The sequence below is a fragment of the Squalius cephalus genome, assembly GCF_949319135.1.
Source record: "Squalius cephalus genome assembly, chromosome: 20".
Classification (NCBI taxonomy): Eukaryota; Metazoa; Chordata; class Actinopteri; order Cypriniformes; family Leuciscidae; genus Squalius; species Squalius cephalus.
Window position 1 is genome coordinate 16,253,160 of NC_137141.1, and position 27,995 is coordinate 16,281,154.

Genomic DNA, 27,995 nt, shown 5'->3' on the forward strand with positions numbered 1-27,995 from the left:
TGTGATTAGACGTGAGAAATGCTCCAGCGCCTCTCCAGAACTGCAGGATCTGGGTCTGTGTGGCGGAGATAAACAACCTTTTGATAAGAGAAGAGGGAAACATGACAGGAAATGGGATTTGTTCAGGTTCAGTGCTCCACTTAAAGCTTGCTATAGGAGAGCACTCACTAGTGTTCCATTAATTGACCATAATTAACAGGAAGACTAATGTGAGATATGAAAAGGGGTCATGTTGGGGTGACACTGTTGTTCTGATTTGAAATGGCTTAAAACCACTTACATCCTACAGCCACATGATCCATCCTTTATAATGGAGGTAGTAGTCAAATCTTTCAACATTTGCTGATTTTGCATCATGTATTAATCATTGTGTCATCATCTGGAAAAGTGTTCCACACAGAAGGCGGCTCAGTTTTCAGTCATGGAGTTTTCTGCTTCAGATGCCTTTTGATCCAATATGAGTCAAGGAAATTAAATAGGCATTTTAAACATAATAGGATTTTTTGAAATGCACACTTTTGCTTGACAAAGGGAGGGATGAACAGAAGCACCATATGGGTGGCAGACTATTAGTATTAATATTTTATTCCATGACCTGACCATGAATGGCAGATTCATCTTATATATGACAGGTGCCCTGAAGGGACAGATCATTCATCTATAATATATATGTATTATGTATATAACGTGTAGCCTAATACATGGGCCTACAGTAAATAACCAGGAATTATTTATATATATTTGTATTATTTTAATTAAATTATTTGAATTTATTTAAAACATAACATATAAGTTAAAATGCTCTTATTATTAAAATCGAGCATTGTTGAACTGTTAGTTGATAATTCACAAAAGAAGGGCAATTTTTAATCTTCCACTGAATAATTATGGCAGTGCAACACTGCCATCTATTGGTATAACATGTTTACGTTTACTACATAAATATCTTTTCCCAAATCAATTCAATACAATGCCAATAGGTGTCAGTCTAACCCCACATTTAATTCATTTGAAATAAACAGAAGGTCCATCGCTGATTTTAATAAAAAGCCTAATATGACTGTTGGCAAAACAGCACATCATACTGCACACCTTTTGTGCATTATTACATGAGGGATGTTACAATAACCATAATTATATGCTGACTGGACCTTTAGACACTTACAAAATAATATAGCCTGTAATGATAAATCAGTTTTTATGCCTTATTTGTTTTGTGCTCTTACAAAAGCTTAATTTTGCATTATAGTGTGAAAACTAAAACTCTTTTGACAGCTAATTTAGTCCAATTAGTAAAAAATAAAATCTGAATTCTGATGGCATGCGCAACAAGGGAACTAAAATGACATTCATCTCTCCATTTCTGCAAACAGGAAGACCTGCTTTGTAAATGATGTGTTTCTGGAGGCAGAGAGCTAAATTACTTTTCAAAGGGATGCCAATTTTGGAAGGGAAGCTGGCAGAGATGGCTGGCACTACCTACGTGATTGAATGCTCAGCATATCAATGACCTCGTTCAAAGCAGAGCTGGAATTCAACACACAAAGACATCATTGAAATGAGAACAATGTCATCTACCCACATTTGGATAACACAGCTTATTTAGTTTTGGATGTGGATTTAAGATGAATATATCACATTCAAATCCTGTTTTTTTAAAGGCAAACTTGATTAAAAAACTTCCCGAGCAATCTAAAAATAATGTTTAAATATAAATAATAAAAAGAAAAGGCATTTTGCAGTACATCAATATTACATTTTACGCTTCCATATGTTATTAGAAAAATGTATAGGCTATAAAAAGTAAAAAATATTAACTTTTACTCACACTTGCGGTTGTTGCTTTAAAACAGATTCATCCTTTGCTAACATTCTGCTTCGATTAATTGTTATTCTTATAATAGTTAGTTTCACTTCACAATAAAACTTAACGTGATTGTAAAAGTTAGAAAGAAAAAAAGAAGAAGAAAAAACCCAATTTAGGCCCCAGCGAGGATCGAACTCGCGACCCCTGGTTTACAAGACCAGTGCTCTAACCACTGAGCTATGGAGCCATGTTGCTGTAAGCTAACGTGCTAATGGCTAATATACGCTTTTGTACATGATTAAGCATTATTACTACGAAAACAGTAAGACATATTGTAGTATACCAGAAGATATTTTCCTTGCATTTATTTACGCATCTATATATTTGAATCTCGTATTTAGCAACAAACTTTTAGCAAACCAATTCTAGCAACTGTGTAAAATGCCATTGGCTAGGCTACTCAAAAAATATTCATTTGCTACAACTATTTTACGGAAAATGTTACTGTTTAGAGAAAATATAAAAAACTAATCTGTATCTGTAAAAAAAGAGAAAATAGCATTAACGTTAGGCTATCTCGAAAAGTACAACAAAACGTCTAGTTTGCCAGTTGTTTCCTATTCACGATATAGCCTATAGCTGAAGTGTAAATTTGTAAAGTGATACAGATGGATAGTAGCCTAGCTAATACCATTATGGTATTTTTGTATAATTTTTCAGAGTATGGCATACTCTGAAAAATTATACAAATGAGCAGACTACCATAGGCTATTCATATTTGTTCGCCAAGGTACAACAACAAACGAGTGTCCAAAGACATTTTAAGATGTGCTACATGCTGATTTTGTTTCTCATGTTTTGGGTTGGTTTAAAATAATCACAAAAATGGTATAATTCCAAATTTATTTGAATGAATAACGCTAAATGAACTGTTACAAATGTTATGTAATGATAGCCTATAATTTATGGGACAACAAAACTTAATTTATTGATTCAGAGTCAGTAATACATCCAGAGGTCTAATTTGAGCATAAAAATCATGAACATGAATGTTTCGTCATCATTTAAACTAAACTCAAATATCATGTTTTACAGTTTTTCTCAGCCACTTTGGGACAATTCTCAAAACTACTTGTTCAACCTCCACATCTCACGTGTGCACATCATAAATCAATTTCTCATTCTTTTGAACAACTTGCCAATTCTTTGGTACATTCATGCAAATGATTTTGTACAATTTCAAAATTAAAATCATTAGTGGATTTCACTAATGAAGACAAGTCTGTAACCAGTTCTGTAAAATCAGAGGTGCATCTGATGAACCTTCAATTTAGTAGGCTAAGCCTATATAGACAGAGCACAACACAGTGTTAAAATTTCTGAGAATGAAAGAACAAAGAAATGAACAGGGTCAACAGCCAGGTAAGGAAGCATGATGGAAGGTTAGCGAGGCAAAACAGAGGTATAAGAGGCAGAGGACATAGGCACATTTCTGATAAAATAAGGGCCACTGTGAAACATGTTCTCAATCATGGCCTTAAAATGGCCAAGGCAAGCCGAAGGATGGAGGCAAATGGTTGAGAGAACATTCAAATGTTTTGTGGACAGTAAATGTATGTAATCCAACAATGTGCACTGTACTGTAATATGGTTTTTCTTTTTTATATCACAATGACATTGCACTATGATTTGTTGACAGACCACAATCTAACTACTGTAAATCCTGTCAAAAATGGGATTTCTGCCAAAATACACTAATCTAATTTGTACTGTTGAAATTGATATATGCCATATAGAAAAAGTTCAGCCTTGTGCACTGTTTTGTATAACCGTTTGCAAAACCGTTGCCATATTTTACATCAGGAAATACAGTCAGAGTACACTGTTATATTGACAACATGGCTAAGCATTTTGACTAGCTTGTTTGTGAACAATGACACAGACTTGGCATTCTGATAGCAGTGATATGTTCATAGATATAAAAACTTTTGAGAGATGAACTAAGGATTTTGAGCAAGTTACAGGCTTTTGCAGGAAATCCATTGTGTGTTGCTGTTTGTACATCATTGTTTCGAGAAATGCACTTACTGGTTTGCAATGTTAAAGTTTAGTTCACCAAATAATGAAAATTCTGTCATTAATTACTCACCCTCGTGTCGTTCCAAAGCCGTAAGACTTTTGTTAATCTTCGGAACACAAATGAAGATCTTTTTGATGAAATCTGACAGCTTTCTGTCCCTCCATAGACGGCTGCGCAACTACCACTTTGACGCTTCAAAAAGTTCATAAAGAGATCGTAAAACTAATCATATGAATTGAGCCGTTCAGTCCAAATTTTCTGAAGAGACACAATCGCTTTATATGATGAACAAATCTGATTTAGCCATCAAAAAGATCTTAATTTGTGTTCCGAAGATAAACTAAATCTTAGGGCTTTGAAACGACATGAGGGTGAGTAATTACTGACAGAATTTTAATTTTTTTGGGTGAACTATCCCTTTAAGGATGATTCAAGAAATGGACCTAAAGTGACTGAGAAAAACTGTATTATAGTCCAAATGTCTTCTCTCTTGCAGTTGGAAAAGATCAGTTATGTGCTACAACTAAAAACAAAAAGTTTGTTTCTGAAACGTTTCAGATTATTCTAGGCCTGGATCTGAATTTCCACATATCACTCCTGCATCTTCATGGTGAGCGCAGTTGTGTGTGCCAACCCCAGCGTGCTGACAATCCAAGAGAGTTTCTTCAGTCCCCTCACACTGCACATCATCCAAAATAATCTTCAGGCTCGTCCCTTCCCCAAACTCAGCGTGCTTGGCAGCCTTAAGTGCATGGCGGAACCCGAGCTGCCGGCAGACCACAATGGCATTCTTGGTGTTCCAGAGATCATCACAAACGGTCCCCCATTCCCCATGAGCGTATACTTCCACCCTTCCCCGATCCATCCGGCCCTCTTCATCCCCGACTAATCTCACCACTCCGTTCTTGTGCTTGCCCTTCCTGCGTCTACCTTTCCTCTGTCTGGATGTCCTATTGGGCTTGGGTGTAGTTGGGGTGAATGGTGTGGTGGTGATCTGCCCATCCTGCTCATTTAAGATGTCCAGCAGCTCTTGAAACCAGCCTTTTGAGTCATCGACAAGAGGTTCCTCTGCAAGTCTTGGAAGCTTTGTTGGAACATGGACTCCTATCAATGCTGTAAAAAGGGGGATTTATACAAAAATCAGTTACTCAATCATGTTATTATAGAGTGCCGCAGAGTCCTAAAACCTGGAAAAAAGTTTCATTTTTATTTTCACTCCGGTTCTATTGTTCTGTTTTACGTATCTTGTAAAATTGGCTAAATAGGGCTTTCAGGGACGTTAAACTTATCACACTGAACAGGAAAACTCTTCTAATCACTAGTCTGCTTCCACAGCCTCATTGTGTTTATACTCAAGATCTTCAAAACTATTCTAACTCAAACTTTCCAAATTGTAGATATGAAATCAAAATTGAAAGTTTTCGGAAGCTTAGTGGTGGTGAGGTTGAAGTTGTGCGTACATGGTGTAGTTCATTAGAGCCTAACTTTAATTTGACTTCTTGCAATTGCATTTAGTGACGATTGTCATGATGAACAAAACGTAAGAATCATAAACTTTAGTTGGTCGCTGAGCTTATTTTGTGGAATTTTAAGGGAACCAAGATGATGATGATTCTATGAGGCCTACTCTAATTGTGGTACTCTATTGAACATTTAATTTAAAAAAGCATAATTTGATGGCAAAAACACAGGTGTACAGATTGTACAGATTGACTAGATCTCTTATGAAGTAAGCAAACTTACTTTCCTTTGGCTTGAATGGTATAAGACTGCTCTTAACACGAACTGAAAGTGGCTCATATTTACATTTTCCTGGAGGTGCACGTCTGTAATAAAGCAGGGAGAGAATTTTAATCTTTTAATGAATATTCTGGGTTTAGTACAAGTTGAGATCAACAGTATTTGTGGCCTAATGTTGATTATCACAGAATTATGTCTCTTGTTTTCTTTAATAGAAGCAAAAATCCAGGTTACGGTAAGACACATGGAAGAAAACAGGGTTCAATTTCTGGAGGATTTATAACCCTAAATGAAGCTTTAAATTTTATAAAAGCACTAAATTATTATGTTAATCTGTTAAAACTTGTGTATTATTTGAGCTGTCTTTCTCATCATTTTTAAGGTTGTGTTAGACGTTAAGCTCCATCCACCATCTTGGCATAAATGTATTACTGAGCAAATTGCAATGCATTCAGGAGCTCCCATGTCTTAACCTGTCTAGTTTACTGTCATAACAAATAAATTATTTGACTGAACTGTTAAGTTGTCATTGTTGTAAAAGTGGATATAGCTTTACACAGAACTGACACACTAAAATCACGTTAACATGTATAATCTTGTGGCCATACTTTTAAAACAGAGTATTTTAACATTTACGCATTGGCCCTATTCTCTGCCATTGTAAGTGTCTCACTGTAACTCGGATTTTTGTGTGTGTGAGAGAGAGAGAGAGAGAGTGAGAGAGAGAGAGAGAGATTACAGCAGCACATATTGGTGCCAACACAGCATTTTGAGAGTAAAGTCTGTTAAGAGGCAACACAAGCTGATCTTTGAACACAAGGGACTACATTATTATGAGTGATGAAAACGAATACCTTGAAGGGTCAACAATCTTGTACACAACGCCTGTAGGAGATGTTGCACTTGGTATTTCGGTGGACATGAAATAGAGTTCACCTGGTCACAGATAACACAAGTTAAGTCACATGAAACACTGATCAAATTAACATTAAACTCTACATAGTTTTCTTCCCGCTAGGAGGTGATAGCAACTAATTTATGCAGCATATAAAGTGTGTAAAAGGAACATGTCGCCTTTCTTGTACATACCTGCTTCATCCTCTGCAAACGAAATGATGTAAGGATAGTAATTGTTGATAAGCCCTGGAAATGAACAAGTCAGACCCTCACCCATGCAAATCTCACTGTATTCCCAATTGTGTGTGTTTCTGTTTTCCTTTAAACTCATCAGGCGTCTGGAAATTCACAGAGTTCACATTTAAAAACAAAGTTTGTCATTGTCAACAGCATATACATTACCATTCAAATGATTTTAATTTTAATGCTTTGAAAAAAAGTCCCATGCTCACCAAAGTTGCATTTGTTTGATCAAAAATACAGTAAACGCAGTAATTTTGAGAATTATTATTACACTATGAAATAACTGTTTTGTATTTGAATATATTCTGGGAAAATGCTATTTATTACTGTGATGGTTAAGCTTTTTCAGCATCATTACTCTAATCTTCAGTATAATATGATCCTTTAGAAATCATTCTAATATGCTGATTTGGTGCTCGAGAAACATTTCTTATCATTATCAATGCTGAAAACAGCTGTGCTTAATATTTTTTTGTGGAAACCATGGCATTTTTTACTTTGATAAATACAAAGTTCAAACTGCATTTATAGAAATATTTTGTAACATTTTATTAATGTCTTCACCATCACTTTAATACACTCTTTCTGAATGAAAACATTAATTTTTTTTCTTTAAAAAACCCATTACTTACCCACTCATGAAGTCTCCAAATATATACATGCCATTTAAATTTGGATTTTCACAGCCTCTGTAAACATATCCACCTGTGACCGATTTACCCATTTTGTGTGGATATGCATAAATCGGAAGAACATCATCTAGAAGTAAAAGAAAAAAGACTTTATAGGTTGACAAAGACACTATAATTCGTCCATTCATCCAATAAAAAAAAATCCAAACGTTAAGAATTTAAAGGACTGACAATGAGAGTAAATGTATTCCCACCTAAGGAGCTGTTGGCACAGAGTTTTTTGTCGTAACAAGAGAAGCCCTCTTTTGCTCTCCAGCCATAATTCCGGCCTTTCTCCACAATGTCTACTTCCTCATACTTATTCTGGCCCACGTCTCCACAGAAAATTCGTCCTTTTCCTTCCTTGGTGTTCGGATCTCCTCTGTCTACAGAGCATCTCCACATGTTCCTCACACCATAGGCATACACTTCTGGACGAGCGTTGGGTTCACGTATGAATGGATTGTCCGGTGGAATTCTGTACAACGGCCCCCTCTCGTTGTCATCTACATCAATGCGAAGAGCCTTTCCCAAAAGGGCAGATCTAGCAGTGACATCCAGATAAGAGATGGAAAATGATCACAACCAATCTGTCCTTCTTGTACCAAACTGAAATTAGCTTCTTGTACAAAATATTCAAATAATATCAGAGTTGACTAATCATCTAAACTTACTTGTTCTGTGCATTTCCGAATTTCCCAAATGGATCTCCTGCCATTCCACCATCTCCAGTGAAGATGTATAAGTATCCATCATCGGCGAAGAGAAGCTGCCCACCATTGTGATTAGAAGCAGGTTCATCGATCTCTAAAATGATTCTGAGGGGACATGAAGATACTGTATGTGGAGTATTTGATGCTCTAAATACTCCAATTGAAATTGCTCCAATTGAATGCTCCAATTGAAATTATTGAAAGCATACACTCTAAAAATAAAGGTTCTTTATTGGCATTGATGGTTCCATGAAGGACCTTTAACAACCATGGAACCTTTCCATTGCTCAAAAGGTACTTTAAATTGGAAAAAGTTTCTTCAGATTATTCAATTATTTTTCACAATAAGAAAAAAATTTTTTTTCTTTTAAGTCTGTTCTGTTAAGTCCGTTTAACTGTTCACAGAAAGGTTCTTTGAGGAACCCAAAATGGTTCTGTTGCACCGAAACGAAAACCCCCTTTTGGAACCTTTAATTTAAAGAAAAGCAGCTGCTCACCTCTCTGAACCGTGGTCAACCACGTTCATATCCGAAGAAGAGATACGGAACTCACTGATACGGATTCTCTCATCAAAGCCCACCTCAACAGAGTAGTATACATACAGCTTCCCATTGTATTTAAAACGGGGGTGAAAGGTGAGTCCCAAAAATCCTCTTTCATCACCTTCCCATGGAGATGTCAACACAGCTTTTGTGATGTTTAGAAATGGCTTTTCAAGCTTTGATCGATCTGGAAGGTATACCCAGACCAGGCCAACTTGTTCAGCAACGAAAAACCTGTGCGTGCCATCATTGGCGTGAACCATGGCGAGAGGATTTCTGAGTCCATTGGCTACCTCCTCCAAACATAGCTGCAAGCAGCCCTGAGAGTCCGCTGCAGTGCGGCCCAGATTTTTGGTCAAGCGTTCATTGCTCAGAATATGAGGATAGCAGTAATCTGGGTCATCCAGCTCTAGGTACTGACAAAGCCTGCGCTGGTCATGCTCAAGTTCTGGAAGACGTGGATCGTCAGACAACAAGGTAAGAAAGGATCTGCACTTGGAATGGAATTGAGAGCAATAGTCGGGGCAGAGTCCAGGTATGGTCCGTAAAGGCGTGTTGGGGTCCTCAGCATCAAAAAGATGAGCAGCATATGGAGAGCATTCCTGAAGAAGAGAAACAGGAAAAGTGGGGGGATGTAACTGAATCGTGACGGCCTCAAGCAATGCTTTTGAATAGTCATGTCCGCTTTCCCACATTCAACACTCTGTGAAAACCACAAGTACTTAAACCTCAATGTAGTGTTTACAGTGGCCCACACTGCACTGGGGAAAAAGCAATCCATGAAGTTTTTACGTGACCCCTAGACGTGTAACTTACTTCTGAACCTAAAAGTTTAAAATAGGCAGCTATATTTAGCAATAGGTTTCTAATTTGGCGTGAATGGTTGCTAGGGTCGATCTTGCTAGGGTGTTCTGGCTGGTTGCTATAGCATGCCAGGGAGTTTTGAAGAAATTAATACTTTTATTCAGCAGGGATGCATTAAACTGATCAAAAGTGACATTTATGTTAGCCTATATGATTTCTATTTAAAATAAATGCTATTCTTTTGAAATGTTCGACTCATCTGATTACCTTGGGTGTTTATAAGGGATAATGTAGAGCGAGGCGGTTGTTATAGTGAATACAACCTCAACAGGCGGATCGGGGTCTTGAATCAGCCTGAAGGGGTTGTATTCGCTATAACAACCGCCTCGCTCTACATTATCCCGCTTATTACATGGCTACCCACCAAATAAATCAATAATTTGACAAAAAATATTGATTTAAAAAGGACTTTATTTAAAAACGATTGTATTGCTTCCGCTAAAGAAAATAGTCCGTTCCGACTCTACGGTTAGAATCCTGCATCCATAGCAACGCTCTGTTTTTCATGGCAACGGTGTGTTATACTTAGCAGCGGTCTGTTATCAAGAAATAACATTTCTATTCTGTTATCATTCTACATTGGAATTCAATCAAGCCATGTAATAATTTGCTATATTGTATCTCATACTTGATTACCTGTTGTTGTTTTTTGTTTGAAACATAGTCTATGCGTTTTTATATAATTGTATACCAAATACAAATTGTATTTGGTGTTTTATGTTGTTTTATTTTAGTCATGCTCTTTGTGTGTTAATTTACATGACGGTGCAGTATGCATGTATCTTGGAACTATTTGCAAGGTTAAGTTTGTTACTATTGGCAAAAAAGAGATTCCTCTAGTGACGTCATTTGGCCCCAACCAACTGTGTTTCAAATCATTGGCAACTCAGACAGAGAGCTGGACATCATCATCGTTTAGTACAATTTATGGCTGCAAATTGCGGTACGTGTTGAGAGGCAAACAAACAATGGTTCGAGTACATTTTAAAGCCACAAACTAAACAAAAAATATCGTTTCATAATTGTGCGGTCAAACAAACTTACCTGACAAAGCATATCCTGAACGTACGCGGCACAGTTCGAATATCCATAATAATCGAAGTTATCCATTATCCGATAGTATTTTGCCTTCAGCTCTTGGTCCTTGGCATAGTCACAGCAGCCGAAGTATTTATACATTTGACAGAACTGAAGCTCTTGTTGAGGCTGAAAGGGGGGTTTAAAATCCAAACACTGTGGATGCAGGAACGCAGGTGCGACCCAAAACGCCAACAAATAAAACAAAATACACGGCGATTGCCATATACGGCCGAAAACATCGCAAAAGTACCACATAGCGCTCAAATCCTGGTGCGCTACTTCAGATACATGGAAGTAAAAGTTATGCAATGGCGAGGATACTCGACGTGTGTCCTCACTGACTTATGTAGCCTAGTCGTGCACTTTGCCCCGAATTTAATCATCAACCATTTCCAAACAAATTCACGACTTATTTACTGTGTAGCAAATCGCAAATCGTTTGGATCTCTATCATATCCCATCTCCTTGTTTGAGTTCAGACGCGTCTTAATCCTGAGCAGTTGTGAAACACACACAGTTCCGAACAGCAATTCTCCGACTGTAATTCATGTCTCTCTAAACCTGTTATGCTGCAGTTATAGAAACGATAAAAAAAGACTCATTATCACAGGTTAAGTGTTTAATTTAACCCTTTAATCCACCTTTCAGCTTTAAAACATGCTTAGGTATAATGTTAACGCATGGCTTTTGCTGATTTTAGGAGAATTTCATGTTTCAAAAATCCTAAACGTGGGTCTCGGAGACCACAGGCTGTAATGTCTGATCTTTATAAAGCTGTGTGTGTATGTTTTCTTGCTGGAGTAAAATTGAAATCTCTATTTTGTATAACAATCAGTGCATGTTTGAACAAAATAACAAAAGTGCATGTCTGCACATACAGTTTTTATTAGGTCAGATTACCACATTAACCATTTGAAGAGAAAAATAATGGGTTAAGTTTATTATTATTATCATCATAGTAATTTTATACAGAACCCAAACAGAAAGTCAACTTCAACAGAGGCTTAAAGTACTCTTGCACTGGCTTTGAATGTACAAAAACGAAACAATAATCTTTGTTCCATCTGTTCTGTTATGCAATCACAGTCATATTTCAAACACTTGGATATCCTCACTTTGTGCTGTTTATTTTAACTCATGTTATGTTGAAACTGGCTTTACTTCCTATCTGTTTGGTGTATCAAAATCCCTATGTCAAAAATAATAATAGTAGCCTAATTTAAAAAATGAAACAATTTAAAGGTAGAGTAGGCAATTTCGGAGAGGCTAGCAATAGCAAACTAGCATTGAAAGCATAAGATCCCACCCTCCCTTCAGAGCGTCTCCAAAACCTCGTCTCCTTCAAAACACATGAACGCACACAGTAAAGTTTGCTAAGCGCCACGAGAGACGGTGTTAAACTACCTCATGTATCAAAGCACATAACATTAAAATAATAATGTGTAAACAACTTACAGAGCTCTTACTTGCACCTGACTGCTGCAGATTAATTTTGGCATTGATAGTGTTGACATAGAAACACATGAATCTGAGACTGGGGACATGAACAGCTATGGGTACAGGAACGCCACGGGTTGCCATCTCGTACGGTTATGACATTAGGTGAACATTACCTTCCCTCACATCCTAAGGGGGTGGAGCTAAGACATGAGGAAAGGGAACGAGGATGCACACCCCTGTGTGTCTATACTCTGCAGCCTCATGGAACACATGCATTTATGACGTGTGATGTCTGCGCGAGCAGGATGGAAGTATATATATTGACAGGCAAGTAGAACATCGACCGACCGACATTTTTTGGCCCTGAGACTTGCACAGAAGATACAGTATATGTTTTTTTTTTTTTTTTTTTTTTTTTTTTAAGACCACTTCTATTACTGATTACAGAAATGAGTATTATCAGGATGTGAAGAGAGTTTCAGTTTTTTTTTAGTTTTTTTTTACATAGGCTACCTTTAATCTCCCCTCAGTAAAAAAAAAAAAAAAACTAATTAAAACCCAGTAATCAAATATTAGCCCATTGTTCTATGACTAGTTGTGAACTTCAGAAAGGTGATTATAATCCAGGATAGTAACATGTCTGTTTTAAATTAATGTGTCCCTAGCAAGTACGCATAGTCGAATTAAAGCAAATCTATATACAAATGGCAGGACTGCACAGTGTATACACAAATCAGATATAAAATCAGCATGTGAAAATATATTGTATTTAATTACTCACATTTTTTTATCTGAATGAACATAAAGCTGCAGGCATGTTTCTAATCAATTATTGTAACTAAAAGAGTGAATGACTTTTTAACCCTTCAATTGGAAACATTTTGAAAACAAAAATATCAGTCAAGTAGCTGCATACTTTCTAATGGCTGTTGATGTGCTTAGCTTATTTGGGTGATGGAGAGAATCGGACTAAGCTAGTATTCCCATTTAGATAGGTCCACGGTTTATTTATTGCAAAGTTTTTTTTATTTTTAAGGTTTTCTGCAAACTCTTTGCAATCTCTGGGTCAGTTCAAGCCATTATATTTTTTTAAGGTCACACAGCAGTTATTAAGTTTTTCCAGCTTATTATTTTTTTCCTTGTAATCATGTTGATCCCATGCCACAATTACAGATGAGCAACGTTGAGTCATTGTAGTCACTAGATGGCAGTGTGTTCACACCACAACCCTAAGAAGAGTCCTATTTCAATACCCACGCCTATTAAGGGAGATCATGAGATCATTTGATATTGAAATGTTTTTGTTCATTCATTCACATTACATGATGTATTAACATATGAATAGGCAATTTACCGATGTTGCTCTAGTCTTTAACATCCACTGTAATGTTCCTGCTATAATTCTTCATTGTTTCAATATAGGTCAGAAATTTTAGTAGAACGTTATTATTAACTAAATTAAGCCCCGTCTGAATGCTCACAAAAAGCTTGGTGGCTATTTTTGTAACTACATTCACATGGAAATTATGAACTTCTTTTGGGAACAGAATTGCACTGATTCCCTATTGGCTGAAACATGCCTACCACTCTTTTGCTTGTGTTTAGCCCTATCATTTGTCATTCACACATCTCAAGTGGTGTAATCAGGCACTTTGTAGTGCTATAAATGCCACTACATTGTTGGTTTTATATACTTAATGTGTTGCTGACGTTGCCAAGTTGAGTATTTCTTTTAAGCTTTTTATCTCATCTCTTTATCTCTTTATCTAAACGATGTAAAGTGTTTCAATTAATCATGGTCATGTAAAACCTGTCAGCAAATGTCTATGATGTCAGCAAATGGCTTAAAAAACTGTACAATGTTTTTACACAGGTGTACATTAGACATCTAAAACAGTAGCCAGGTGATTGGCTTGGATTGTATGTGTCGAGGGGCCAGGGGCCCTAATTTTCAGCTCATTTGAATTAAATCAGGAATCATATCATGAAACTCAATTCTGAATCCCTGCTGGATGAATTAGTGAGTAGGACTATACACTTAAAAAAATATTAAGCCTTTTATCAAGATTTACGCATTTCAATTAATAGTAAAATTCCATCTAATTTAATTGAATAATCCTTACATAGTATTCATATTTTGAATTAAGAATTTTAAAAAGAAGAAAAACTAGCACTTAAAAAAAACCATTTTGTATAAATATTAATGGAGCAAGGGAATGGACCATTTAGTTTATGTGATAACAATAAATAAATAAAAAAGAAAATGTGTTTAAATTTAAATTTAAGATAATTTTTATGTATAGCTATTTTTAATTAAATGGCCATTAAGCATTCTTTGTGTCTTTCTTATTCCAGTTATTTACTATAAATTGTTATTAACTGTTATTAATGGTTATTAGCCTAATTATTGCTAAAACTAGGTGAAACTTTTAAACTCGTTTAAAACTCATTTAATTTTCAGAAACCCTTTAACTTTCTTTCTTTCTTTCTTTCTTTCTTTCTTTCTTTCTTTCTTTCTTTCTTTCTTTCTTTCTTTCTTTCTTTCTTTCTTTCTTTCTTTCTTTCTTTCTACACAAAATCATATTTAGTCCAGTCTTTGTCTGTACTCCCAATTTTGTGTTCCCTTTCCATTATCTCTATATTTTATACTTTTTTTTTTAATAAAATACATTTATATATAAATATATACATATTAACCTATACATATAGGCCTATGTACAGTAGTAAGACAAAAACGTGATATTTGAATGAATGCAGCTCAAAACAGTTCGACTTTCTGAGACGTCAAGCGCCCCCTATAGGACATTAACATTAGCATGCAGTGCAGCGCGCGCGTCGCGTACAGCGCTGACGTCACTGAACGCTGAGCTGAGCTGAAGCGCATTTTCTCACCATTCATCTGTCTCGCGGCCGGAGAGTCTCATCATCACTGTCAGAAACAGGAGATTCCAGCTCAAACAAATATGAAATAACGACATAAAAGGAATTCGTATAAACACGGCTTAGTGTTTACTTATCTGGGTCAGTTACGTGAGTTTTTTTTTTCTCTCGTTCGTTTCATCTCTCGAATAACTGGATTAATTTTAATAATGAGTTTAATATTGCTCGCTACGTTTTTGCGAAGGAATGATTAGAAAATCGTGACCAGATCTCTCTCGCCAGACCACTTTTAACGACAGGAATATGGCAAAAAATATTATAGACGTACCTAGGGATGATTTAAGTAAGGTATCCGATGAAGAACTGATTAAATGTAGCAGAGAGGAGCTGGTTAGGAAACTCCGAAAAGTGGATAGTGAAAAGATGAACTTAATGGTGGAGCACGGGAACATGATGAAGGACGTCAACCGGAGATTACAACTGCATCTTCACGAAATACGGAGCTTGAAGGAGATAAACCAGAAACTGCAAGAAGACAACCAGGAGCTCAGAGAACTGTGCTGTTTCTTGGATGATGATCGGCAGAAAGGGAAGAAGCTGTCCAGGGAATGGCAGAGATTTGGCAGGTACACTGCCAGTGTTATGTGGAAGGAGGTTGGCATATTCCAGCAAAAACTGAAAGACCTAGAGAGCAACCAGGAGAGTGTGATGAGAGAGAATGTGGAGCTCAAGGAGATCGTCCTCATGTTGGATGATGAGAGGAATGGAGCTGGATCCAGGAGCTCCATAGACAGCCAATCCAGTCTTACCAATCTGAACGGAAGTTCTGCTACTGTGAGGGATGTTGGAGACGGGAGCAGCACCTCCAGCACGGGCAGTGCTGGAAGCCCTGATCACCACCACAGTCATATTCACAAGCCTTCAGAGGGAAAGATAGTGTCTATCAGAAGGTCTATGGACGATCTATCAACCAACCATCTTCTCAGAAGCATACCGAATGGGCTCAGTGGTGAGTTTGGGCTTTTAAATTGAGGGTTTTGTGGAAAACATCCCAAGTCTTTCCCAAATGTTGGTGTTTTAGCAGGTCCTTTACATGAAGAACATGTAATATTTAATGGAGAGTTGATGTGCAGGTCAGGAATATGGGTGTCATATTGATGGAGCTGAAATAGTCGACTCTTGAGCATGTAGATGGTGCACTTTCAACATTGAAAGTCTTATGCAATTGTGTGCGCTATCATCCAAATATAGAAAAGGATGCTCATCATTGAGTAAAATGCAGCCATTGAGACTTCTAAAGGGTTTCCAGGAAAACACAGGATCACTGGGACTTATGGCCTTAGGTTTACCTCGCGTATGTGACAGTATTAACACATGACCAACAACTTAGACTAATAGGCTGGAGCTACAGATGCTATGGTATTGCAGTAATTGCCTCAGCCTGTGAAGTCAGAACTAATGAGGATTTAATGCTGTCTTAGCCTTGTGGCTTTGGTACATGCTGTCAGGTCTGTCATAGACCATCAGACACTTCATTCAGACACTTTCATTCTTTCAAATCTTTCTTGTAGTGGAAAAATGATATAGGCCTACACTAGGTTACTGTTCAGAAGTTTGGAGTCGGCAAGAATTTGAAATGTTTTTGATAGAAGTCTCTCATGCTCACCAAGAAACATTTCTTATTATTATCAATGTTGAAAACTATTGTGGTGCTTAGTATTTTTCTACTAAGCACCACTTTAACTTTTTTTTTTAATCTAACTGACCCCAAACTTTTGAACCATAGTATATAAATCAAATAATATGTAATGTACATTTTCAGAGGGTATTATAGAGTTTTATTTTCTTTCTATTTGTGCCTTTAGTGCTGCTAACCTGTGACCATAGAGGGTGTGTATCTGCTATTACGTCATGTACTTTTATGTGTTTACTTTTGGTTTGCATACAGATACCAAATTATCTGATGTCACAACGTCACATTTGACTGCTTGGTCATACCTATATTAGTTGCGTTGTCTTTAGTTTCATCCTTTGATGCTCATTCCACATGTTCCAGTGCAGCTTGTTTTATTCATTTTAATTCACAACTACTTGTTCCCCCGTTCCACGTTTTATTTCCACAATCTTCTCAATAAGTTGTACACTGAATACAAGCTTTCTATTTGTTACCTGCATCGCATTTATCAATTTTAGCAGATGCTTATGCAACATAAATTAAGAATGCTACAATGCAATTTAATACAAAATTATCTGAATGGTACAAGCTATGTGCTTTGGGCATAACTTGCTCATTTTTTATAATATATGCAATATGTGCATGTTCATGCAGCAGGTCTATTCAACCTGCAAGATTCACAAGACTTACAGTAGGGTTCTCAACTCGTTCCCGCTACATGACTGGTGATTTATGACAATCTCACCACCTCTAGTGCGGCACATAACTGTAGCAGAAAGAAATGCCTGTTATTTACTGCTGATAGTGTCAGCTGGAAGCCTCTGGCATCGGTGAAGATGTGGCTTTTATGCTTAGACATTCTCAAAAGTGGTATGTGAGTAAATATTTCAAATGATTTTAAAAAGTATTTTTAATATCCAATGGATTCCTCTTTGCTATTTATTTCATACTTCCGCATGCTATTTGATGCGATTATACCTTTGCTCGCACTTTTCTTCAGGTGCCTGTCATTGGCTCGTGAGCAGTGCCATTTGACCTACGCCTGCCAGGATGTTTTCATCTTATTGTTCAGTGATTCTTAGTTTGTCTGCTAAGCCACAACTCCACCTCCAACCTTCCTCCTATCATGACATGCCATAGCAACCGTGCTGTCAGTCACGTGTATGAAGCACAAGTTGTTTAGACAGATTAGTCTTTTGGGGTTTTCTTTATCGTTTTTAGTACGTTGTTTACTTGAGAATTTATGGACGTTTGTTTCCACCTCAGAGTGAAAAAAAAATATATCACAATGTAACTATATCTTGCAGTTGCATGTGACTATTTCTTATTTTAAACTTTATCTCACAGTTACCTTTTTAATTTTTACTCTGAAGTGAAAACAGACTTACAATAGAATTATTATTTCAGTTGTGCAATTGGCGTTTCCATGTGATTTGAATTTAGATTGCTTTGTTTAATTATGTTATGCACATACACATACATTCCATAGATGAGTTTGCAGAGCAACCCCTAAGATTGGAGGTTAATTAACATATTTGTCCTTCTAAAAATAATTAGTGGCATTTACTAAGCTTAAAAGCTACTCAGAACACCTTAGCAGCCGCATAGCAACATCATGTCGGCTAGTTATGCATAGACTAGCAGAATCCATTTTTCTCAAGAAAATGCTGAAAAAATTCCGTGATCCTTTCCAAACTGTGACGCATTCTCAGAACTGTAGTAGTGTTGTATGTAAGCCTGTGTTCAGTCAGGGAGAGAGATTAGGCTGGCCGGCGTTCTCTTTCCCAGGCCTGACCCCCCAATGAGTTAATCTGACCCACAGGTTGCGGTTCTCCTTGTTTACAAAACTCAAAACAACCAACTTGGACTGCCAACCAACCAGGAGAACATTTCTCCTCCATCCTCCCCATACCACACTGACAAAATGAGAAGAGTTCCAATTCTTTCTGACGTGGCTTGCATTAAAACGAAAGAGCTACTTCTTTACTGCATAGTATCAAATCAAAAGATGCATGTTATTTTGTATACTTGTATTGTTCCAAACTTGTCTGATTTTCTTTCTTCTGTGGAAGACAAAATAAGATATTTTAACAGGTTTGGTTACCATTGACTTGACAAAAAAAGACATTACGAAATATCTTCTTTGATGTTTATTGCACAGAAGAAAGTAAGTCAAACAAGTTTGGAAAAACATGTGTGAGTAAATGTAAAAAAATATATATTTTTTTAATCTCTTTAAGTGTAATCCACTATATTACTTTATTTTTTTGAGTTAGAATCATTTTATGGTTAAGCCATCCCGAAACCTGACTTTGAGGTATGTATCTGTCCTTTTGAGGTAAAAGTGTCTCTGTCCTGCTTTGAAAAGACTCCGGCCCCCCAGCAAGCCACCAATGGACTGAAAGTTTAGTGGCTGGGGTCGAGATTCTGTTTCAGAGTTCAGATAACACTCCTCCCTGACTCTTCCCACGGCTGAAGTGAAAAGGCCTTCAGTTGCCCCCATTCAAGACCCTCCATCAAACCTTTAGAGCCCTTCTGCGCCACTCAAAGGTACAGATGTCTGGCTTGTCATAAAACAGATCCCAATTTACGAGTGAAGCTTTCAGTGTGGAGGTCACCCCTTTGAAAAAAAACCCCATTGTGTTTGATTGAAGGTGAATTGGATTTAAAAGCATTGTTTTATTATTCATTGGCATTACATTCGAAATTCAGTTAGCTCACAGTTCTTTACCAATGATGGGAACTCGTGAATTCCCTCAAGTAATCTGTGAGATAATTTAATTGTTCTCCTGGGAATGCCAAATATTGGATAACGTGGCTGCACCTTTTAATTCCCCATGTCAGTTCTTGTTCAGTCATACTTTCAGGTGGTAACCAAACAGTAAAGATCACATTTTTATCAGTCGAGTGACCGTCTTGTGCTGTTAGTGCAAGGCATTGTTCTTTTAAAAACAAACAGTGATGGAGTGCACCTCCCCAACTGCTCAGACTTGTCAGCGGGAGTCTTTGGTTCTGCTGAATCTGAAGTTTACCGTGTTATTGCTTGTTCCCTGCCGCTCGTCTTTGCCTCATAAAGAAAATAATAATCTTACGAAGCATGCAAAGTCCCTGTGAGGCGGTTTTGCCAGAGCGAGCTTTAAATGGGCCTGTAATTGGGCTGTCCCACTTCAGTCCGCTGACATTTACAAAATGGTCTCCTGGGACCAGCAGCTCTGATAGTGCTAGTGATGATCATGGCTGAGAGGAAGATGGTGTTTAGTTTAGTCTTTTAAAGAAGTATTATGGGTTCATTTTTACATTATTTATATGCCCGGTTTTAAGACGTAAGACAGTCCCTAAAATGCTTGTTTGAGCTGTTTTAACTGAAAACAGGTTTGGAAGTAAATATGTATTTTAAGATATATATCTTAAAATATATCAGTGCCATTGTTTTGTCTCAAGGTGCACACCAGTGATATATATTTTTTCTAAGGCACGTTTATAAAAGCTACTTAAATGTCCTAATTGAACTAAGGCCTTCTCGTAAAGTACGTATTGTTTTTTTTAGTAAGCCTGCCCCAGAGTTTTTTATACAATGTTTCGTTGTCGCTGATGTGGTGTGATTTGTATATTGATTGATTTGTATTGAGCTCTGAGTTGTGCTATGATAATGATCAGAAAGCATTGGCCAAGTCTAAGTGTGAATTGTGCAAGAGTCTTATTTTCTCTCACAGAACCTCATCGATCATCTTTACATGCGAAAAATCCTCTCAATACTCCTTAATCAGATTCTAAAGTTAATGAATATAATCACCTAACTCCAGTCTTTAGCACATTGCCAATGTTTAAAGCTGACTGGTTGTTCCTGGAAAGAACAGTCTACTCGAAATGAAACTAAAAACGTTAGAGATTACTGGAGAGTTTTAAATTAATCTTTTAGAGAATTACTTTTCAGGAAGGACAGAAGTCCGTGGATGGATGAAGAATTTTCTCTCAATAGAAACCTAGGCTTTATTGTGTTTTTTACAATAGTTCTACCAGAAAGACTCGGGAGATAGAATGATGTAAACAAAGCATTAATTTATTGACAGCCCAGCAAGCAATTAGCCTATTTATAAAGGTCTTTGGCGTAGGCGTGCACAATCCGAGGGTAGCGGATCTGCATTTCCTGCCTGAAGACGAAGGCAGGGGCGCAGCCGACCCCCTGGAGGTATGAACAGGACCGTCCAGGTGGTGGTGGGGAGGATAGAGGTAATTGTTTGCGTCAGCGTCTGTGAACTCAAACATGTGTAAGTACCGATCTTTTATACAGCAAGTATTAGGACATGATTGGATAGAAGTGAAGGTAATAAGTGACGTAGTAATTGAGTCTTCCTGGCAGAACTTATGCTAAAGCTTCATTTTACGTACATTTGAACATGCTGTGTCAAGGTACATCGTGGTAGACTTGACGTCAGTGAGGTCAAGAGACATATGAGAATGAACTTTTAATGTAGTTGACGTCATTTTGGTGTGGGGCATCTCGACATTTAAGTGTATGACTGAATGTGTTTTTATTGAATCAGTGTTATTGTTAACTAAAACTGTTAAAATATTTTTTATTAATTAAAATGAAGCTGAAATAAAATTAAATATGTTAAATGATCCTACGGAATGTAAATATTGATGAAGATGAAAATATTTTTGTGACCAACCAAAAAATAAGTTTAAGTAAAATTACTGAAAGTGCAATAAAACAAAAACTAAATACAAAAATATATATATATATTTATAATATATAAAATATATATATAAAGCTAATTTAAAATATTAATACTATAGTAGAAAGAAATTATACTAAAATAAAACTTATCAGTCTGTTTCTCACATAAAGCTCTTCAGAAATCTTGCATTGCTTATGAGTCATGTTTACTATACTTTTATGTGACTTCAATGGTGCTTTTTTATGTATTTTAAAACTGGGCCATCCTCCTTGTATAGACAAAAGCAGTTGAGACATCCTGTAAAATATCTCCTTTCGTGTTCTACGGAAGAAAAAATAAATAAATAACACAGATTTGAAACGTGTAAATCTGAGTGAACCAAATCATATTAAAGTTGATTTTTGGTGATTGGTGTAAACTTTTTGAAAATGCTTTTGAAGGTTTAGCTGTTGCGCCCATCCTATGTATGCTTTGTGATATATTAATGAAGCATCCCAAGTGAGTTTTCTTTTCTGAGATATTGCCACTCGTGTGTATTAAAAAAGTTGGCTATCCAGAGTTACTACATTCCGTAACAACAATAGTGGAAGTTTCACATTGTTACTATGTGAATACTGCTGAAGGGGCGGGGGGCGGTCAGGGTTTAACTGTTGAATTCTGTTGTACTCTGAATGTGCAGAAAGAAAAAAAATGCCATCAGCTGTATTCAGTGAACTGGTTAACCCTGTCAGAGTGTTGAACAGATGTAAGATAATGAAGTCACTACTGAATAAATAAATTTACACATGCCTACATGAGCCTGAAATTCCTGCCCACCGAAGCCGAAGAACGTCCAGATTGTATTAATTAACCAGTCATACGAAAAAATTTGGTTTTGGTATAGCTGTCTACTTTTCCTCCTCTTTTTGCTCTCCCTCCCTTTCATGTCCCCTCCTCTCTTTTACCCTGTGGAAAATATGAAGGCAGTAGATGGAAAGGGGGTCACAGAGTGGGTGGCAGCACTGGGTAGGTGGTGAGTGCCATAGCAACAGTAATTATCAGCTGGTTGATTGATCCTGTAGAGGAAGATAAGGGCACCACTGTTTGTATACAGAGATAGTGGGTCAGGAGACTGGAGGGCACCTGGGGTGAGATGATTGAGAGAAAGTATGTTTGGATTTCTGGACCACTTAAAGGGAATGCAAGTCAGAATGTGACATTTGTGGAGGATTTTGGGTCTGTTTTCTCATATTTAATGGATCTGAAGGAATAGTTCACAAATAAAAAGAAAATTTGGTCTTCATCTTCTTGCCCTCGTGTCACCAGCTCCTCACCCAGGCTGCTCTTTTCCATACAAGAAAACTGGATATTGACCAGTTGGCTGTCAAGCTCCAAAAAAGTCTGAAATTTAAAGGAGAACTCCGGTCAATTTTAACATTGAGCTCATTTTTTTGTACATTTGGAGTGCTGTCAATACAGAGAACAACGTCCAAAGTAGTCGATTGCCGAGTTCACGCGCGTGATCATTGGTAACTAAACCTATGCGCGTGAACTCGGCAATCGACTACTTTGGACTTCAACCGAAAAACAGGATGTAAACAGGTATTTGCGCTGGCTTAAATAACATCATTTTTATACATATCTTTCACATCTACTGCAGTCAGACTCACTCGTGTTCACTCAGAAGGAATCACTCACATTTTCTGTGCACTTGTAATGACACATCAAGGATGTTAAGAGGCTAAAAGCAGGTTTAGTACTTGCCCCATTGAAGTCAACAGGGTGCAAATTTTAAAAATAGAATAACTCGGTGTAGGCAACACCGATTTTTGTCGTTGTTCTCTGTATTGACAGCACTCCAAATGTACAAAAAAATGAGCTCAATGTTAAAATTGACCGGAGTTCTCCTTTAAGAATGAAACTTAAAGTAGTCATATGATGAGGTCATCATTTTGATTATTATGAATGTTCCAAAAATATGATTTTTCATATTATGTACTTTATTGCATCTCCAGTCTGAAACGTGCTGACGAAGCCCCTCCTTCTGGAAAGCCCAGAGTGCTCTGATTGGCCAGCAGACCCAGTGCGTTGTGATTGGCCAAACGCCTCAAGCGTGTGTCGGAAATGCAACGCCTCTTACCATAATCATGAGCTTCAGCTTCCAAGGCTTTAAACAATTGTAAACACACAGTTAATAATGTCATCGGTATTACCATATCAGTTCGAGCCTGAAAATGCTGATGATCAAGCCGATCGATCGGAACCAACCTTGCACAGTGGGGCTGGAACAAATCATTATTTTTTTTATTATTATTTCTTAATACACAATAATATGTCTTAATTCAACTACAATTAATTATTCATTTCAACTATTATTATATTTACATTTTGCCTATATTAAGTTTGCCTATATTAAGTTTTTCTTTGACTTGCAGGCTTCTAGAAATATATCTATAAAACAGTAATGTCTTATTTTAACTACATTTGATTATTTATTTCATTTGATAATATTATTATTACGGTATTATATTTGTATGGGTTTTTTCTTTCCATTTTTTTAACACTTTTAACGCTTGCGGGATTCCAGTTTGAAAATGCCTGCTCTTAGGTACAACAAGTACTATTATTAGCGCACGTCTTTCTCTGTAATAGCTCAGAATCCATGTGAATTGATGCTCTTTTAATGGGACCACTTTTCCATGGCAGCTCTGAAACGGGCCAGTGTTTTCCAGAGAGCAGCCTGGGTACTAAAGTTGATGTCAAATGGAAGGTCAGATTTCAGCTCCATTGCACTGATCTTGTTGACTCAGGTTCCTTGTCTTGGCATGCTACCTCTGGAGGAAACTATAGCCAAGCATGAATGAATCCGGTCGGATGAGTCTTATATTGCTGAATTATTTTTCTTTGGAAAATGGTCTGCTAATAATTTGATATTCCAGTGACTGTATGTGACTTAGTTATCTTCCAGCACACACGTATATTGTATGTCTAATTGAATTATGAAGGATTGCAGTTTTATCAGTTGTGCTTGCTGAGGCCCATATTCATTTTGGACATTCATTAACAACTTTCTTTGTGCAGAATAGCAAGTATTTAACTTTATAGCTTATTTCCACACTCATCCTATCCGTTGTGTTTATTTTAATATCAAAATATGTTGCCTTTTCTTCGCTAATACTTTATATCATGTAGGGATGCACGATATATCAGCCACCATATCGGTATCGGCCGATATATGTTCATATTTAATGTCATTGTTATCGGCCCGATAAGAAATTTTGGCCTATATATTAAAGTGAATAAATATTGGATTATTTTCTTTAGCTAAAACACTTCAGATGCACACTGTTTGCCATGATGTTTTTGAACTGCTTGAAATATGGTTGGAATCACTTCAAAAAAGGAAAATACAGTTATGTGCTGTCATATACTGTAGGCTACATAAACTTATAATGAAAACATTATAATTGTGTGCTTAGGACATGGCTTTTAATGATGAAACTTTTTGTTTTTGTAATCAGGCTCTCAAAAATGATATACAAATTTAGATTTATCTGCCAATATATCGGTTATCGGCTTTCAAATATAAAGAATGATCGGTATCGGCCAAAGTTTTCATATCGGTCCATCCCATCATGTTCGTATTTACAGTTGATATCCAGACCATTGCAGAGCACGTCACCAGTTTTTAAACCGCTCTGAATGTGAAATGGATCTTTCTCACTATTGTCCTTCTATGCATCTCTTCACTAGATGGGGGGAGTGGGGCTGGCGGACCCCTGCCACTGTCTAGAGGGGGTGTGAGGTTGTGTGCCCTCGGTTGTCGGTTCGCTTGAGCCATCTGTCCGACAGTATTGTTTAACACACAAAGGGGAAAGAGCCCTTCAAAGACCACTAAGTGAATAGAGCCATAACGTCATTCTGCTTGAGCATGAGAGCGTCTTCTAGTTCTGGAGCATCTCTGTTTCCTGATCTTTACTTCCTGCCCCATTCCTACTTTATTTTTTATTCCAATCAAATGTCTTAACTGTTCTCAGTCCCTCACTGATAAAAGACCGAAGAGACATAGTTTATAGTCTCTTTATAGTCTTATTATAGTCTTTCCTTACATTCTTCTGTAAAGACAAACATGTGAGAACATGAAGTCGGGTGACATCAGTGTATTTGCTCTAAGAAGATATTTCAATGGTATGTTTATGAATTGTCAAATGGGTTTAATGTGTCATTGTTAGGCAGCAAGTAAAGTGATTCAAGGCTCAATACTTGTTTTCCTGGGTGTTGTGAGTCATGAAGTCATGCACTTCACATTGGCATTACATTGGCTGGTACTACTAACACTTAATAGTGTAAACATTGTTCCATAAAACTGCATTTTTACTTTTTTGAAGAAAATGTAGTTTTTCTGTGCAAAACTTGATTGGGTGTTGTAATTGGTTGTTATGGGTGGTTTTTTTTGGTGGTTGCTCACTGGTCCAAGTCAGTGTTGTTGTTGTTGTTAAAAAAAAAAAAGTACAAAATTAATAAATAAAAATGAGAAAGGTTGCCTTGGAAGTTAACTGAAAAAAAGTTTAGTGAATAATTTAATAAAAATAATGACTAAAACTGAAATAAAATAAAGCTAAATTGAAACTTTAAACTTAAATTAAAATTAAAACTAAGTATATAAAAATAAAAGCTACTTAAACAAGTAGCTAAGTCTCCATGGTATTTTTTTTTTTTTTTTTCGTCAACCCCAAGCAAAAAATATGATCACTTAGAAAAGTCAGTAAGTCACACTATTTGAGGTACCATTGATGGGACGAATTACACACTGAAGTTTAATTCGTGAGGTTGGGGAACTCTACTTTGTAAAATACTGTGTGTCCGTCTCAATCACCTCCCTAGTTCAATAGTCAGTGCACTTGTCAAGGAATTGGCCATTTTAAGGGATGTCTCATTCACAAAATCCTTTCAGTCCACTGAAACGTTTGCTCCCTAAAAAGTCCCGCAATGCACCGTGAAAACCAGGGAGCATCGATTTTCACTATGTTCCCTTAACAGAAGTTCTGAAGCGTGAAACATAAATCACGTGAGCCAACTCACACACAACGGCACGCAATAGATGTTCTTTTAAAATACAAACCTTTATTTAATCGTTTCAGCATAAACTCATCACTAGACAGGTAACATAATCATAATCTCATGAACATAATCTAGCTAACATTTATCATTTATTTACAGCTGAAATGTTGCACATATATATACATTAACAAGCAAAGTATGTATCATAATTTACTTAAGATATCAGTTCTGCTGTTGTTCATAAATGCCTTTAGTGATGAGGACATTGTCATGTCGCAGGAAATAGGATTTGTGAACATGATATACTGATTCATGACCTCGGAAGCTAGGGAGCTGATTGAGACGCACCCTGTGTGTTTTCGGTGCCCTCAAACTGTCAGGTCTGTCTTATGAGATGTCTTTGAAGCTGTGCCAGGCGAGGTGTAATTGGAAATCACTGCATCAGCACACCTGTCCACGTACGCTGATTTCCCCCACTGAACGCGATCCAACAGAGTTAAAATAGCGTGAGTTTATAAAGATTCTCCAGTGGCGGAGTGACTGTAATTTCTCACTTGCCAGTTTGAATTTCAGCCCGAAACCTTGAGGGGGAAAACTCACACTTCATGGGAGGGAAAATAGCGTATACATTGCCTGTATGACATGCTTGTACTTGTTACTACCTGTTTTTGTTGTGGGCATAAACATAAACATGTCACTCTTGTCTCAGTAAAGTGCAATGGCTTTTTCCACCAGAAAATATGGTTTAAAAATTCTTGATACCATATTCAAGTACTTTTTGTCTCATTGACCGATTAAATATAGTTTAAAAAGCACTAAGCTTTATTACTTTGTGTTGCAATGCATGTACTTTTTACATGAACTGCTCACCTTTAGAGATGGACATCTTAAACATCTCTCAAATCATTCCTCTACCTATTCAGTATGTAGAAGTGTGTGGGTGAAGTAGAGGAAAATCCAAATCACATGATTGTGTTTTCTGTACTAGTGTTCCTTCGTTGGGTGTGATCTGTTTGCCCGATAATCATGTGATTACTCAGGATAAGATGTGCAATCAAACAGTGAGTCATGTGTACTGCATGTAGATTTCCCTGTAAAAGAATATTTGTGTAAGAAAATACCAGGATAATGCTGTTTTCTCTTCTAGTATGAGCTACACTGCAGTCTATGCATGCTGAATTCATGTGTGTGTGTAGAGAAAAGCAGAGAGAGAGAGAGAGTGAAAGAAGGAAAGAGAAAGCTCATTTGGCAGAGGCTGGAGGTGTAATACTAAAGCACTGGCAGGCCCTTTAGTCAAACACTAGCGCTTGTTGCTAGGATACATTCTTATCAATACCTTGGTATGCCGTCTATCTTCCCCACACGTTTCTCAGAGCTGCGCTCCGCCACTCGCTTGTTCAATGCTCTATTTTTGAATCAAGCCAAGTCTGCAGCAAGCTGGGAGACCCCAAAACCCCTGTGTTGACTTTTAATGTCGACGAGACGCCCCATGCATTCTGAAGAAAAATAACTTCAATTTTGTGTGTGTGTGTGTGTGTGTGTGTGTGTGTGTTTTAATCCTAGAATGTGTTGTTATTCCTAATTTTTCAGAATACATTTAGGTTTTTTGCTACCAGTTTTTAGTCCCTATTCATGCGTTCA

The 27,995-nt window shown here is 37.0% G+C and overlaps 2 protein-coding genes across 3 annotated transcripts in view; one reads left to right on the top strand and one right to left on the bottom strand.

Annotated features, from left to right (window-relative positions):
• Window positions 1–2,694: 2,694 nt before the first annotated feature.
• Window positions 2,695–11,200, bottom strand: hhipl1 (HHIP-like 1). Its single transcript, XM_079853055.1, has 9 exons — window positions 10,602–11,200; window positions 8,649–9,295; window positions 8,113–8,256; window positions 7,654–7,982; window positions 7,400–7,526; window positions 6,717–6,862; window positions 6,482–6,563; window positions 5,631–5,713; window positions 2,695–5,000 (listed from the first exon to the last, which is right to left on the bottom strand). Exons 1-9 carry the CDS (start codon window positions 10,890–10,892, stop codon window positions 4,447–4,449), a joined length of 2,403 nt encoding a protein of 800 aa, XP_079709181.1. The 5' UTR covers window positions 10,893–11,200; the 3' UTR covers window positions 2,695–4,446.
• A 3,726-nt stretch (window positions 11,201–14,926) lies between these two features.
• ccdc85ca (coiled-coil domain containing 85C, a) overlaps window positions 14,927–27,995 on the top strand; it is a 39,143-nt gene continuing 26,074 nt past the window's right edge. For both annotated transcript variants that reach the window (XM_079853056.1, XM_079853057.1), the window contains exon 1: window positions 14,927–15,966. In XM_079853056.1, the coding sequence (XP_079709182.1) occupies window positions 15,261–15,966 (706 nt within the window). In that variant the 5' untranslated portion in view covers window positions 14,927–15,260. The remainder of the gene's footprint in view (window positions 15,967–27,995) is intronic.